General features: G+C 53.0%; 2 protein-coding genes across 7 annotated transcripts in view; one reads left to right on the top strand and one right to left on the bottom strand.

Moving 5' to 3' along the window:
* Entrep2 (endosomal transmembrane epsin interactor 2) overlaps positions 1 to 8468 on the top strand; it is a 401477-nt gene extending 393009 nt beyond the window's left edge. Inside the window, exons 9-10 of the mRNA XM_055623385.1 lie at positions 2537 to 2764; positions 5214 to 8468. Coding sequence (XP_055479360.1) covers positions 2537 to 2764; positions 5214 to 5530 — 545 coding nt within the window. The 3' untranslated portion in view covers positions 5531 to 8468. The remainder of the gene's footprint in view (positions 1 to 2536; positions 2765 to 5213) is intronic.
* Positions 8469 to 9947: 1479 nt separating this feature from the next.
* Positions 9948 to 14958, bottom strand: part of Apba2 (amyloid beta precursor protein binding family A member 2) — a 236548-nt gene continuing 231537 nt past the window's right edge. For all 6 annotated transcript variants that reach the window (XM_055623536.1, XM_055623541.1, XM_055623539.1 and 3 more), the window contains 2 exons: positions 14041 to 14181; positions 9948 to 11377 (listed from right to left, as the gene is read on the bottom strand). In XM_055623536.1, coding sequence (XP_055479511.1) covers positions 11306 to 11377; positions 14041 to 14181 — 213 coding nt within the window. In that variant the 3' untranslated portion in view covers positions 9948 to 11305. The remainder of the gene's footprint in view (positions 11378 to 14040; positions 14182 to 14958) is intronic.

Raw genomic sequence — 14958 nt, 5'->3', positions numbered from 1 at the left:
TATCTATCTATCTATCTATCTATCTATCTATCTATCTATCTATCTATCTATCTATCTATATTCTAGTATTTGATTCAGGGCCTTGCATATTCTAGGCAAGCATTCTACAATGATCTATATCTTTAGTGCTCAGTGCTCTCTTCACTTCTTATTTCAAGACAGGTTCTCACTAAGTTGCCTAGGATGTGCTGGGAAAATACTCTGTAGTCCAGACAGGCCTTGACCATGAAGGCTTCCTGCCTCAAGCCTCTTGGGTAGCAGGCATCACAGGCCTGCACCACACAGCTCAGCTCATCCAAGATGATTCTGGTAGACCACTGTGTAGTTCCCTAGGGAACAACCAGCAGAGGCTGGTTGGGGTTAATAAATGCAATCTTTGTCTTTGAAGTTCTCTGATATGATAAATTATTACTATTTCATACAACCTCTTCATTCCTGGGCATTTGTCAAATTGTGTCGATAATAAATTCCCAGAAGCGATTGCTGAGTCCAAGGGAGCATGTGCTTTAAGTGTTAATAGAGCAGTCAAATTGTGTTACAGAGAAGTTACACCGACTGGTGAGGCCCTGCACACCTTCACACCCCATCCGGTCCCTCCGCTCCCCAGGGAATAACCACTCCCCAGCACTGGCTTTGGGCAACTCTTTACAGGTCTGTTGCCCATGTGTAAACCTGGATTTGCTTCACCGCCTTCATTTGAAGGGTTTTCTCTTTTAGAAGACATTTTGGGAATAGATTCATAAGAGAAAATGCTTATTAAAACAAGTCATGAGAAAAGGTGGAAGGTGAAGACCTTCCTGCTCCTGACAGGGGCTCTCAGTCTCCGCTTTGCTTCTGCTTTGATAGCACCATGTTCCTTATACAATGACAATATTTATTCTTCTTATACAATACATTCCAACCACAGCTTCCCATCCCTCGACTCCTCCCAGAACCCCTTTTTTATCCCCCAGATCCATCCCCCCCCCCACTCTACCCATGCCTTCTGCCAGAAAAGAGAAGGCCTCCCAGGGACATCAGCCTCTACCGAACAGGAGACAGTAAGAGACCAGGCACAAATCCCCACATCAAGGCTGGACAAGGCCACCCAATAAGAGGAAAAGGGCCCCAAAAGCAGGCAAAAGAGTCAGAGACACCCAACTCTCACTGTGAGAAGTCCCCCCCAGAACACCTAGCCAACAACTATACGTGCAAAGGGCCTAGTGCAGACCCTTCCAGCCTCCATGATTGCCACTTCAGCCTCTGTGAGCCCCCATGGCCCATGCTCAGGTCACCCTGTGGGCCAAAGCACACAACGTTTTACTGTCAGTTCTCTTTCTTCCCTTCACAGTTTCTGTCTTAATCATGAAGTTCTGCCCCAAGCTACAGATGTACTGTTACAGAGTTTCTTCTGCTAACTTTATACCTTCAAAAAAAAGGGTTAATCATCTGGAAGAGTTGGGTATTTGTTTGTATATGTATACATATGTTTGTATGTAGTACCATTTATGTTTTTCAAATGGGCCACTAATTGTCTCCAACTGTTTATATAGCGGTTAGGCAGCAATGCTTTAGAATCTTCCACCTAGCACTACCCATGGCAGCTCAGACCCTCCTCCCTTCCCTGGGCTGCCTCAAGAATAGGTAGCGAGTGGTAGGTGGTGCCAATGTGCCGGCCTAGGGCAAGCCCATGGACGGACACAGGAGCATGGAGTACCGGTTGGGCCCCGTGGAAAGAAAAGGAAGGAGCAAAGCTTGATGCTCCTACCACCGATGGAATTCAGGCTGCTGTCATGGACCAAGCGGACCTTACGCAGCCATCACCTTGCAGTATCTGCCCCTGGATGGAGCCAGTGGGCTGTTGGCAATTCCAGGGTGCCCATGTTTTAAACAGCCCCTGGGGCAGCTCACAGGCTCTGGCCTCTGCACAAGAAAGAAGCACAGACCTGACCAGCTTCACTGGTCCACAGTGGCGCGGCTCACCCAGTCTGTCACCTACTGCTCAGAATTTAGTGGTCACCCCACTCTCCCTGAGGCTTGAATGCCAAGCCACTCCAGATCCTGATTGCCTGGGGGCAGAACCAGAGCCCACCACTGTGCTATGTCGGAGGACTCTGGCTTGTTGCAGGGTAAGGTTGCTGCTGCCCAGGCTCTACTCTGGGAACCAAGGCGAACATCACCTGGGCCATGTTTGTCCCACATATCTGACCTAGGGACTGCACTCCAGGTACGAGGTCACACTTCCTGACTCTCCTAGTGTCCTTCGGAGTCCATGTTCTTTCTTGTAGGGGTTCTGATCAACAAGCGCCTTGGTCTTCCGTCTCGCCGGGAGTGGGAGGGGCCTGAGCCCTCCTACCCTCCTGGAGTAATCCCTGGGAGGTCTTCTGCCTTCCCCAAGCTTTCTACCTGTGTGGCAGTGCTTGGCGGCCTGCCTCAGGGTTGGTCTGCTTCTAACTGGAGAGTTTCTGTATGGGTTGGGTTTGGAGGCGGGCAGCTGTTTCTGCATCCGGGTGCCTTTGGGGTCACCTACTCTAATACTGTGCTTGCTTCTTTGTAGTGCCTGCCAGTAGCACGAGTCTCCCGACATCAGAGGGTGCCACCTCACCGGGTCCAAGCCACCCATCCCCTGATGGCACTTTAGACACCCCGCCACCCCTTCTACCTGCTCCAGTTCCTCACCACATGTCTCCAGAGGCAACCAGCTTGAGCACACAGGAGCAGCCAAGCCCAGGGCGTGTGGCCCGCTCAGCCAGCGACCCCACCTCCTGCACATCTGGTAAAGCAGGTATGGCTCATTTGTATCCTCAGGGTGTACCCAACCTGCAGGGCAAGTGACCTCCGACCGTCAAGGCCCAGCCCTTGGATCCTGGGACGTGTCATCTGCACATTTGAGGACCCTGAGGGGGGGAGCTGGGGAGCTGGGGTGGGCAGCCTGGGGTCCTTGTTGCATTCCCAGGAAGGCAGCATTCTGGTGAGGGAGTAAGGATTCGAGAGCTTACAGTAACGAGATTCCATTAGGTGACCAACAGCTCTGACATGAACCTGGGCACTGAACTACATGCGTGATCTGAGGGCCAGCCCAGAGGAGGTGACCACAGGCGATGACTGTGTAGGTGGCCCGTCCTCTGCCCTGAGTGTGTTCAGGTGGCACTTGATGGAGCCCTTTGCCACCAGCTGTTTTTATTCCCTTGTGTGATTACCAATGGACACTGTCTGGGACTACAGGATCCCTGTGGCCAGCTGCCCAGAGATTCGTATGCTAAGCAAACTTCCCCAGTAGTCTTGTGTGCCTGAGGCTGGAGAATAAGCACACCAACCTTGGTGTTATGTAGGAGAATAATTTCAACCAGTAATGACTGGCTCATAGCCTTTGACCCTGACTGCATCACAGTTAGGAACTTTTTCTGACTGGGGGTTGAAAGAACCCTGCAGAGGGCACAGGGATGCCTGCGCCAGCCTCATCAAGCAGCCTGGAGTCTGACTGTGCTAAGAGGAGCGGGGTCTTTGGAAGGAGCCAGGAGCCTCACAGGCGCCAGCTATCTGGAGGTGGCTTCCTGGTTGAAACATCAGGCTGCACCTGTAGATTTGGGGAGCTACATTCCCTCTCCTCTGGTACCTCCGTGGAGAAAGTTCAGTCCAAATCTGGAATGTTCTCTCTGCAGCTTTACTTGGAGGCACAGAGCTTCCCTTTCCTCTACTGCCCAGGCCAGCATGTGGCCTTGTGTCTGCTCCCCCTCATGGAGCTTTGAGAAAGGCTCACATATGCTTGGAAGGGATCAGGTCCCTCTGTGGCCTTCTGATAGCTTTCTTTGGCCTGTAGCTCTCAATGCAGCTCATAGTCTGTGACAAACAGTCACAGGATGGAACGAGGCAGAGGTGGCCACCATCCCTTTCTGAGGTCTGCAGAGCAGCCCGTTGCCTCCTCTTGGCCAGACGAGACTACCATTGTTACAGGTGTTGAAGGCTTGTGCCTCAGGGCCCCCTGAGAGCCTCAGAATCGGAGGGGATTCCCAGGCACCTCCCAGGCTCCTGTGCAACCAGGACCCAAAGAACTGCAAGGTGGCTTCCTCAGCATGTCTACTTGTCCGCCATCTAACATACTGCTCAGCCCTAAGCAGCAGGTGAATTTTACCAGTAATCCCTTCCTTCCTGTGGGGAGCAAATGTCCTTCTGGTTGAGGTACAGCCAGGACCGCAAAACAGGACCATCTTAGGCTGCTCTGGGGAGAGGTGAGGCACTCCTCAAGCATTTCGACATCTGCCTGCTGTGAAGTGGGGAGTGGTGTCAGAAAGAAGTGCTCGTTCGCTGCCTCTGCCTTCAGCCGCTCCAACCTCATTCTAGAATATGAGTTCCCGACTCCGTGTAATCTTATCAAGGCCTGTAATTAACCGCACACGTGGCCTAAGCCGCCTACATTTTGTTTAGTTTTGAGACAGCATCTCATTAGGTATCCTGGACTGACCTCAACTTCCTGTCTCAGCCTCAGAGTGCTAGGACTGACTGCCACCCAGCCTTGCCTTATTTCGCTTTACCAAGGTGATTTTCTTAGGGGGTCGTTGGCACTGCCTAACAGATTTATACACTGTCTTTAATTCCTAAGCCTGCCTGCTGCCCCCCACAGGACCCCAGAACAGACCACCCAAAATACATCTATTTTGGGAGACGCTAGGCAAACTGATTCTCATGGATCCTTGGTCAATGGACCATATCTCACTACCCCCAAAAATTCCTAGTTCCTAATTTTGAGGTAGAGTGACAGTTGTGACATCAGGTCAGAACCAGACTCGTTTCTCCAGACCTGGCTTGTAAGATTTGGGGAAAGACCCTGGATAGAGACTGCCACCGGACATGGCAGCAGAATCTCACTACCGTTCTGCGGCCCCAGCTCTAGTCTTAAACCAGACTGTCCCTAGATATCCCTAGTCTGCCCCAACAGGCCATGTGACCAGAAAGGACAGAAGTCATGGAGTGGAGAAGGCTGAGGAGAGCTCAGGAACCCCACACCGGCCCTTCGCTTAGGCCCACCGATCCTTTGAGGTTAACACTAACCTCAAGCCAGGCTGACGGGACGTAGAGCGACACAGAGAGCTGGCTCACACTCAGTTGTAGCAACTCTTCCTTGGCACACTTCCACTCCTTGTTGTTTTGTTTCTGTTTTTTTTTTCCCCCTAGAACTTTGGTTTCATTCTGTTCACTGTTGTTCTCAGGTTACCTCTTTCACTTTGGTTTTTCAGTCTCCACATCATGCCCAGCTGTGGCTGCCTGTCAGCACCAGCCCTCTTCAACTGGCGACCCAGACACCTGGAAAACGGACCAAGGGAACAAGCCAGGGACCTTACAGACCGTCTCCAAAGAGCGGCCGCACTCCTTAGTGGAGAGCAAGGCCTATGCAGACACCAGGGTTTTGGTGGCTAAGTTTTTGGAACACTCACACTGCAGCCTCCCCTCGGAGGTGCGACACGTGGTGAGCACCATCCGCTCAACGGCCCCCTCGGAGGAGCCCAGGGTGGAGGAGGCCATCTTTGGTGCTGGCGTCCTGGACCAGCTTTGAAGCAGCTACCGGCCTGGATGTGGACACTGATGGGACCAGTGCCTGCAAGGTTCAGCCCTGAGGGATACCACCACGCTTGATAGAGAGAGCCCACTGGCCTGCTGGGCCAAGAGCATCCAGGGGGTTCTCTGGTGGCCTGGGCAGAGAACTGTAACTATTTCTCCCATCAGTTGTCTTCCTGGGGACTGACTGTCCCCTGTCCCACCAACAAACATCTCAGAGATGTCTCTCTCTTCCCTTAGCGAGCTCTGGTTGCTTCAGGGGTATAGCACCTTGAACTGAAGAATGTGACAGGAATACCAATCCAGGGACAGGTGACACTTGTGGAACATAAGGACACTGCATCTGTTCTAAGTCAAGGCCTTTAACACAAAATTCTCCTCAGTGCCCTGTTTCAGTTCAGTGTTAAGTGAGTAGAGGGTAGCAGCGGCAGGGGAGCCATGTGGCCGGTATTGCTCTGCAATGAAACCTTTATCAAATTCAGACCATTCGCTTCCTGTCAAAAGAAGGAGGTGATTGCAGCACAGCCTGAGACTACCTTTTTGCCCACTGGGCTAACGTGCAAATAAATCCACAATGAAAGCTCTTCCTAGGCACCCGTGGGAAGCAAGCAGTTGAATGCCCACCTCCTTGTGTCCCGGGCCTCCTCACTAGGCCTCTGTATGTGGACTGTTATTCCTACTTCCTCCCGGGCCCCTCCCCAATGCTCTCCCATCTTCCAACCACAGCTAATAATAGTTGCTACTTGTGTCTTAGCCAAAATGCTCCCCTCCTTATATAAGCCCTGGAGGGCTTCCCCTTGTATCTGAGCTCACCCAGTGGTGAGGAAGTCCGGGTGAGGAAGCTGTGGTCTCTGCTCTGTGTGCACCTTCAGCTAAGGTATGCCTCTCCCTTCTCAACTCACTAGGCACACCTACACTGAAGGATGCAGGAGGCCAGCCATTTTATTTCTGAGAGAAGGCCAGTGGTGGAACATGCAGGAGCAAGGCAAATCCAGGTGGGGCACCACAGGCGGCCTTGGGCGAAATGGCCACCCCAGACTTTCTTGGCTGGTCAGACCTCACTTTCTAGCCAGATCGACAGCAACCACTTCTCCGCAGTGGGTTTGGAGCAGCACTGCCTGTAAGAACTTCCTGCAGAAATGGAAATGCATGTGAGATCACTGGACCCCAGCTGGCCCATGGGCCTCAGAATAGGCACAGGAGCTGTAAGTCTATGGGAAGTGCCAGGGTGGGCCTCCAGAGTGTGCCCACCACGTTCAGTGTCCAGCTGGCAGGCTTAGGCCACTCTTCTCTCTGTTCCGCCTGCCCTTGCCTGTCCTTCAGCCTTTACTCCTCCACACCAGCCCCGAACTCCCTGTAGCTAGTATGTTGAGGACCTCTGTGTGTTTGGAAACTGTGGGAAACTCCCAGTGGCGGTCAGCTGTCCACGCCCTGATGGCTTTCACATTGCCGTAAGTTGTTGCCTTTCTGTGGTTAGAAAGCTGGAAAGTATAACCCAGGCATTTGGCAGCATCCTTGCCTCTTCCTCGGGAGATGTGGAGAGATGAAATTCTGAGCACTTTATTCAGACTATAAAATTCTCTAATTTTCCTCCAAGTGAGGACTTTGAAAATCCCCAGAGTCGATCCCTTACATGTAGAATGGCCTCCCTGAGCCTCTAAGCATGAAATACTCTCATAGCTTGGGACTGGGTGCTGGGCATTTCCATCACCTCAAAGATGACGGAAAGCGAGGCAGCTGGGTGTCACCTGATTGGAGGGTCCATGCTGGGCGTAAACACTTGTGGATCTCAGAACAAGCTGTGGCTCAAGAGAAGCCAGGACCCCTACCCGACTGACCCAAGCCCTGGGGTATTCCCATGGTGCGGCCAGGGTGACCGGTGTCCGCACACAGTACAGGCCTCTGTGGCCCTCACGCTGCTTCTCTGCAGCAGACTCTCATCTGTCATGTGACACGCCTGCCTCAAGCTGCACCTCCCCTTAGGTGCCGACCACCACCACCACCCGGAAGGCCTGAGTCCCAGACATTCTCAAGAAGGCGGTATGCACAAAACACTCTAGCCTGGTTATGAGAAGGCTCTTTTTAACAGGTTTATATTATAGATAAAGAAACTAAAGCAATTCATGCCACGGCTGGGCAAGAACCTCTGCCTCCCAAAGCCAGGCTGTCAGGTGACAGGTCAGTCTCTGTTCACCTTTTCAGGGCCCTGGGTGGCCCATGTGGGCACTAGAAATGCCCAAGCACCAGGATTCCAGGGAGTCAGAGGTTTTGGTTACAGACACTAGACAGTGTTCTTGCAATCTGACTAGTCTCTTCTGGGTCTCTTGGCTCTGCCTCAGTGGTGAGATAGTACTAGGAACCCCAGGCAGAATGTGGGTCCCCTGCTGAAGCAGAAACTGCCTTCCTCCCCACTGCTTGCACACCCTTCCGTTTTGGAAGGCTTGGCCCTGCTCCTTTTGCTGAGAGCTGACCTGGGCCCAACAGTGATCATTTGGGAGGGGATTGCTCTCATTCCGGGCTTGCCAGGCCCTGGGCCCCCAGCCAAAAAACAAATGCCAGCACCTTCTAGAACATCCTTCAACTCTGCTGGGGGCAGGAAGATGCTGATGCGAACCCACTGTGGGCAGCAATTCCACTGTAAGGTGGATGGCTCCATGTCAAGGACTTAAGGTCTCCTTCCCAGGGAAGCCATGATAAAATTTGAAATGCTTGCAGCCAACCCTGGAACAGAAAGCTCATTTTGGATCTTCTTCCCCATCTCCACCCCCATCCCCAACCCCTTCTGCTGCATTAGCTCCCAGATGCCGCTGAGGCAGAATTTATAGGAAATCGTTTTCAGGCCACCAGAGACCTGTTTGTACAACTTGAAAGGTTGTATTTATTTAATGTACCTCAAGGTGTTTTAATAATGATCAGTGTTTTAATAAAAAGTATTTCTGGTCACTGAGTTCTAACTGGAACTAAGAGGGTCTTGGAGGGACTGGACTTGGGGGAGCGGGAAGCCACCACAGCTGCCTACTAAGAGCTCAGTGCCAGGGGCTGAGGTGAGAAGGCGGTCCCCTGTGTTCATAGGTCCAAAACACAGCTGCCTCTGGAAGTGTGGTCCTATATTCCAAAGTCTTCCGTGTAAGGTCCTGAACTGTGTGTGCCAGGGCCTGGGAGATGGCTCAGTGGGTACAGCACTCCTCGGATGAGCATGAGGACCCGAGTGGATTCTAAGAAGGAAAGGAGGTACGCACCGCAGCCCCAGTGCTGGGCTGTGCAGAGAGAGGCAGATCCCAGGGGCTTGCTGGATTGCCGGCCCAGCTGGAACAAGCCCCTGCTTCTGTAAAAGACTCTCCTCTCAAAAAATAGGAGGGGATGTGACAGAGGGTGATTCTCCACATGTGCACAAATGATCACGTGCCTGCACACAGGTGAAAATACACACACACTACACACGCCATGTACCATGTGGTGGACATCATGTCCTCCTATCTAACTGTGTATCTTCTCTGGAGTGGGGCACATGCTTTATCTAGGTAGGACACACAGGGCGCCCTCCACTGGCCTGGCGATAGACCTATGCTAGCTCCTCTGCCCTCTAGCTTTTCATGCTGGTGGGGGGGCATTCTTTGCATTCTTCAAGAATGCCAGCCATCCAGATAGCAGGTTTTGAACCTTGGCAGGCTGAAGCACTTCTCTTTGCTCTCATTTCTTTTGTCTTTGGGGAATGAGGAGACAGACCTGGAGACCTTTGCAGTGCACTCATTTCTGACGGTGTTTTCCTTGGCACTGTTTGGGGCCAGAATTCACAGAGAAGGGCTGTTTCCCACCTGCCTCTGATGGCCACGAGTAAAGCGAGCACATGGCTCGGACCCCTTGGGCAGGTCCTGCAAAATCAGGAGTGATGAAAAAAGCATGTAACCAGCAGCTCACAGGTATGCTCTGCTGTGGTAGGCCAGAGAGGTGAGCCCTGCTTGCCAAGGTCCCCCGCCCCAACCTCCTGAGAAAATCCCAAGTTTACCCCATTATCCTGTCATGTCAGGCAACAGCAGGCCTGTAGCAAGGTACAGATGCCCTGTTAACATTCTACGGGTGTGGATGCCAAAAGTGTGGAGAAAGGCCAGGGGTGTGGGTCAACATCCTTACACACACACACAGACACACACACACACACACACACACACACACACACACACACACACACACTCTTCTGATGGAACAGACTGCTTCTTTAGTCTCCAGCCAGGTCTTTCATGCAGCAGGTGAGGATGTAGACAACCTGAAGCTGGCAACTTCCGGTGTGAGAGCTGCTAAGGTTCCAGAACAGGGAGGGGTGCAGTTCGGTCAGGGCAGGCTCGGGGAGCAGGCTGTGGGAGCTGTGGAAATGAGGCCTCCAGGGCCGACAAAGGAGGCTCACAACGCTCTTTTGGTCATGACTTCAGGTTTATTAGCGATATGCGCGAAGTCTTCCTAGGGTCAGCTGCATGCAACACACAAGTTACTCCTCGAGTACAGTAATCCTAAAGCTTTAGTTACTGCGTGGTAAGGCTTCTTAAGTCACAGTGTATTCTTCATGGCCTGAGCCGAAATAAGAGACTGCCAGACAAATGATGTCAGTTAACACGGATCTCTAATGGGCCGAGCCAGCCGCCGCGCTCCTTGGTCCGTTTGCACTCACACTGCTCCGTGCAGGATGGCCAAGAGCCTCACTCGGCAAATCGTCCGCACTCTCGCTGGTCCCTTCAGGAAGGGCAGAGGTGGGTTTTCCGGTGTGGGCTTCCTTTGTTGGGGACAGTGTGTGTGTGTGTGTGTGTGTGTGTGTGTGTGTGTGTGTGTGTCTACGTATGCTTAGATAGATTTTGTTGTTGTTATTTAAATAGGACCATCTCCCATGCCTCCGCCTTTGTCTCTGGCAGGATGTTGCTCCCTAATAGGAAGCCCTGTGGCAGAGAAGGGGTCAAAGTGAGGGTGCCCAGGGAAATTCACAGGGTCTCGTGGGACTCAGAACAGGCTAGGACAAGAGAAGCAGCTGTGGTCACAGGGTATCGGAAAACCTAAACATCTGAAGAATGGTTTGCCAAGGTCAAAGTCCAAACAGTATTATTTGCTAAATAAATATGGAGTTTTGACATCGTGACCATTTTTTTTTTTATTATCATTATTTAACTTGGGAGTATCCCCTTGCTGTGTAAATACTTACAATCAATCACAGGTTCTCACACTCGGCACAAATCTCGCCCTGGGAGCCAGGCTGCCCCTGCTCCTGTGTAGATGGAGGCAGTGCCAGCCTACGGGCCCCCTTCAGGACTTGGCTGGACCCCAGGTGTCCCAGCCACAGGGCCGAGAAGGCTGCGCTTGCATCACGGAGGGCCCTCTTCACAGCCACGTGGGCGGGCACCACATTCATATTTTGTAGCCTCAGGGAGGAAAGACACAGCACACCACACAGAACTACCTGTGAGCACCCTTCATCAGCGGTGACGGTGACGACAATGTGTCAAGAGACTGGAAGGTTCTACAAAGGATTGTCCTGGGACTCTCCTTCAGTAAGGACATACTTCTTTTTCCCCCCCTTCTTTTTTGGCAAAACCCAAAACAAAACTAAAAAAAGAACAAACAAACCAAATCAAACTGAAAAAACTAGGTGACGAGGACGCACCCTTCAGGGGAGCCAGAGTTCTTGGTTGGGCTGCGGGGTCAGGGGTCAGGCCCTCGTCCTGGCTTCTGGCTCCTCTGGGTCCAGGTGGGCCTGCCTGGTGTCCCTGCTCCATGGTGAGGCTGGGTGTACCTAGATGTACAGCGGGGTCTCCTGGCCCGTGAGGAGCCTGAACATGGCTGCAGGCATGGTCTTCATGTGGATCTGTAAACAGAGAGGGAAGGCTGAGCCGACTGCCACTTCTCAGTCAAGTGAGAACAAACTAAACAGACGCTCAGGCTCTGAGAGGCTTTGAGAATGACCCAGCTGAGGTAGAAGCTCACGGGTTCCCTTCCTTCACAGGGTTTCCCTTACTCTGTAGTACTCTTTTCTTCCCACCTCGAGCTGACACCAGAAGAATGAGGAATGAAACGTTAGACTTCTGACATTGGCTGGGTACAGGCGCCCGCCCCAGAGCTGCAGGGGCTGTGCTGTGTTTTTGTGAGGGGCACACACTCAGGCTGCAGATGAGGCATGAGTTCCGGGCCAGCAAAAAGCTGAAAAAGGAAGGAGTCCTGAGACTCCATTCTTTGAGGGTCAATCAGCAAATGACTCTCAGCAGCCCAGCTGCTCTTGCTGTCTCTATGTGGGCTCGGCATGCAACCAGCCAGCCATGGGATGGTTTCCGGGCCACAGGGAGTAGGAAGACCCTGTGCCTCTGGAAGCAAACCTCAGCTTTGCTTCCAACGTCAAAGGGACCATGCTCCTGGCCTCAGGCAGAAGTTGTCAGGGTCTCAGCTGCCGCCAGGCGTGTTCTGCCCCAGGCAAGTGGACCCTGGCTCTGCTCCGCCCAGTTCATACAGGTAGAATGTGCAGCTGCTTGATGCATTCACACTGTAGCTTCTCCACCACCCCAGGAGAGCCTTTCCCTCAGAAGCTTCATTCTCTGTAATTCCTCAATTAAAACCTGCCCCACCCACAACCCACACAAGGCCTCTGAGAACATCGTCCTGTTTGCCAGTGACTCATCCTCCAAATGTGCCTGGGGTTGCTGGAAAATGCAAGCAGGCATTTTGACATCCCAGCTGGGTGGGCGCAGCCTCGGCCCACGGGCTGAAGGAGTCTACCACTGCTCTGCTGCCTTGTCTGTTATCAATCTCAGGCCCAAGGAGGTGAAATCATTTCTTGGGGTCCCAGGCCCATTTCTCCACAGGACTGCTTTTTTTGGGGTGTGTGTGTGTGAAGCTGATCCCTCCCATGATGGTGATCACTTCTGCATGTCTACTTAGGAAAACTGGATTTTCCTTTCCTGGAAGCCATTTGTTAGAAGAGGCCAACAGCCCCCTCCTCCCCTCTCCCTGAGAGACTGCTGCCAGTCCCGGGAAAGCCCCTCTTCTCCCAGCCCTGCCATGTCACAAGATGCTGACTTTGTCAATGTGGCCCCAAGCGAGGTGATTTGAGGGACATGAACCAGGATCCTCCCGGAGATAGCAGCTCACACCCTTCCTTGCCTACAGGAAATGGGAGCCCCGATCATCTTCCCTGCATGGCCACCAGAGGGAGTTTGACAGAAGGCCCGAACCTGCAGGGACCATGGAATCCAGTGAAAATGTCCCCTAGTACCCAACTCCCAGCATAGCTCTCCAGCTCAGCCCCAGCCTCACCCTCTGCGCTAGCACCTACACTTCCCAGAGACTGCCCTGACGCAACTCCCATTCCCACACCCCCACACTCACATGTATCTGGACTCATACACACCCACTCTCAGACTCTGAGGTATACATCATGAACACTCGCTTACCCCACAAATTCACAAATGCACAAATGCTCACACACACACACACACACACACACACACACACACACACACACACACCCCTGCACTCATGCACACCCACACACACACATTCATGCTCACATCACCAACACAGCCTGACCCACAAATTCACATGTATCTCTACTCATGCTAGCATCTACACGCATACAAACCTGCAGCCATACTCCATCTCTCAGACACATCTACCTGCCCAGGTCACAAATACTGCATTAGCCCACAAGTTTGCAGATGTAATCACTCATATGCATCCATTACCTTATACATGTATCCATACTAACACCCTTAAACTCACCTCACCTCCTTCTCACTAAACATTCTCATCTTTCTCTCCCGCCCTCCCCCCCAGACACACACACACACACACACACCAAACCTCACCTCTACTGGGTCAGTCTCCTCTCTGCACACAATGACGTAACCCAAGCTAGCCGCCTCCACACCCTGTGCTGCTCACCTGTGAGATCCGTGAGGACGGCTGTGCCCCTCATGGGGAACCCTCTTGGCCATTCTCTTGCTACCATGGAGATGACCCAAGAAGAGCTGAGCCAGGTAGGGGTTACAAACTAGTGAGCCAGGGCAAGAAAAGCACCCTGACCCTGGGCACAGAGGGGCAGCAATGACACAGCAGCTATGAGGTGAGCAGAACCTCCTGGCCCCGGGGGCTGGTTGTGCAGGCTTGTGTTCAGAAATGGCCCTGGGAGCTGTGCCTGGAGGCCTCTGCCCAGACACACCAGAGAGTCTAAGAGCACGGTCTCATTGTGCTCATCCTGTTCATGGACGCCGTGAGGTGGGGACACAGCTGAAGAGCTGACGCCTGGTGGCCACTGTAGCTGGCTCACAGGTCACACCCATGAGCCAGCAGGTGGAAGGTAGTCCAAGGTCCCACATGCCCAGGCAGTTCTGAAAAGGGCTGCTTTCCCTCAGGGGGACCAATGGCTTTCCCAAGCACATCATATGGTCCACAGGGGAAGCTGTGAGGCAGAGAACACAGGGGCCCAAATGTCCCTAGGCTCCATCATGGTGGACTCTGCAGGCGGAGCAGCAGCCTTACCTCTCCCACCGAGTTCGACAGAGCCTGTACTATCTTCTCATGGGCCGTGGCTACCACACTCTGTCCGTTGATCTCGATGATGCGGTGGCCCACGCGGACACCACCTCGCTCTGCAATACCCCCTCTCATGAGGCTGCAGATCTGCGGGAACAGGCGAAGTCAGCATCTACGTTCTAACCACCCCCTGACTATCTTCCATCAAGTCCCAGAGATGGGGAGAAAAGAGACTGCCGGTACAGAAAGGAACCTAGCATGTCACTTGGTGACCCGTGAGCAAGGACAAGTACGAGTTAGGATGTGGTTTTAGCGAGAAGAGCCAGGACCCTCCTGTGAGCGTCACACCGCCGCCATGGTGGAGCAGAGAGCTCCTTCCCCGGGGCAGCCTACAGGGGGCACCTCTTCCACCAGCTGCACCCTGGTGTTCTTTCTGAGAGAGATGGTCCATCCCTCCCTTTCCTACCCCAGAGAGAGTGAGGTGAGAAGCTCTTATGCAACAACTTTAGGAGAGTGACACTGGGCCAGACAGCGGTATCCACTCCCTCCCTCACAGAACTCATGAAAAACCAAGGCATCCAGAGAGGCCAGGGAGAGGAGGGAGAGTCAGTACACACAGGGAAGAAAGACGCCCCTCCAGCTGCATCCTAGGAAGCGCAGTTGCTCATTAGCTAGGAGCCTGGAGGAGGAGCCAGCAGAGAGTTGCTGCCTGCAGACCTAGGAGTCCCTGGTCACCCCATCCCCCAACCTCTGGGCCTGCGTGAGTGAGCTCCCAGGAGCACCCCTATCCTGCGTGGAAACCCAGCTATGCCAGAACAGCACTCACCCCTCCTGTCACAGCTACTCGTGGTTGTCAACCTGACTACATCTGGAACTAAAGTCTAAGTGGGTAGGAACACCAGAAAGGGATTTTTTTCTTGATTT

This window comes from Psammomys obesus, unplaced genomic scaffold (genome assembly GCF_907164565.1).
Source record: "Psammomys obesus unplaced genomic scaffold, mPsaObe1.curated_primary_1811, whole genome shotgun sequence".
Lineage (NCBI taxonomy): Eukaryota > Metazoa > Chordata > Mammalia > Rodentia > Muridae > Psammomys > Psammomys obesus.
Note: the sequence above shows the minus strand (reverse complement) of the source record. Positions and strands in the feature narration are given on the sequence as shown.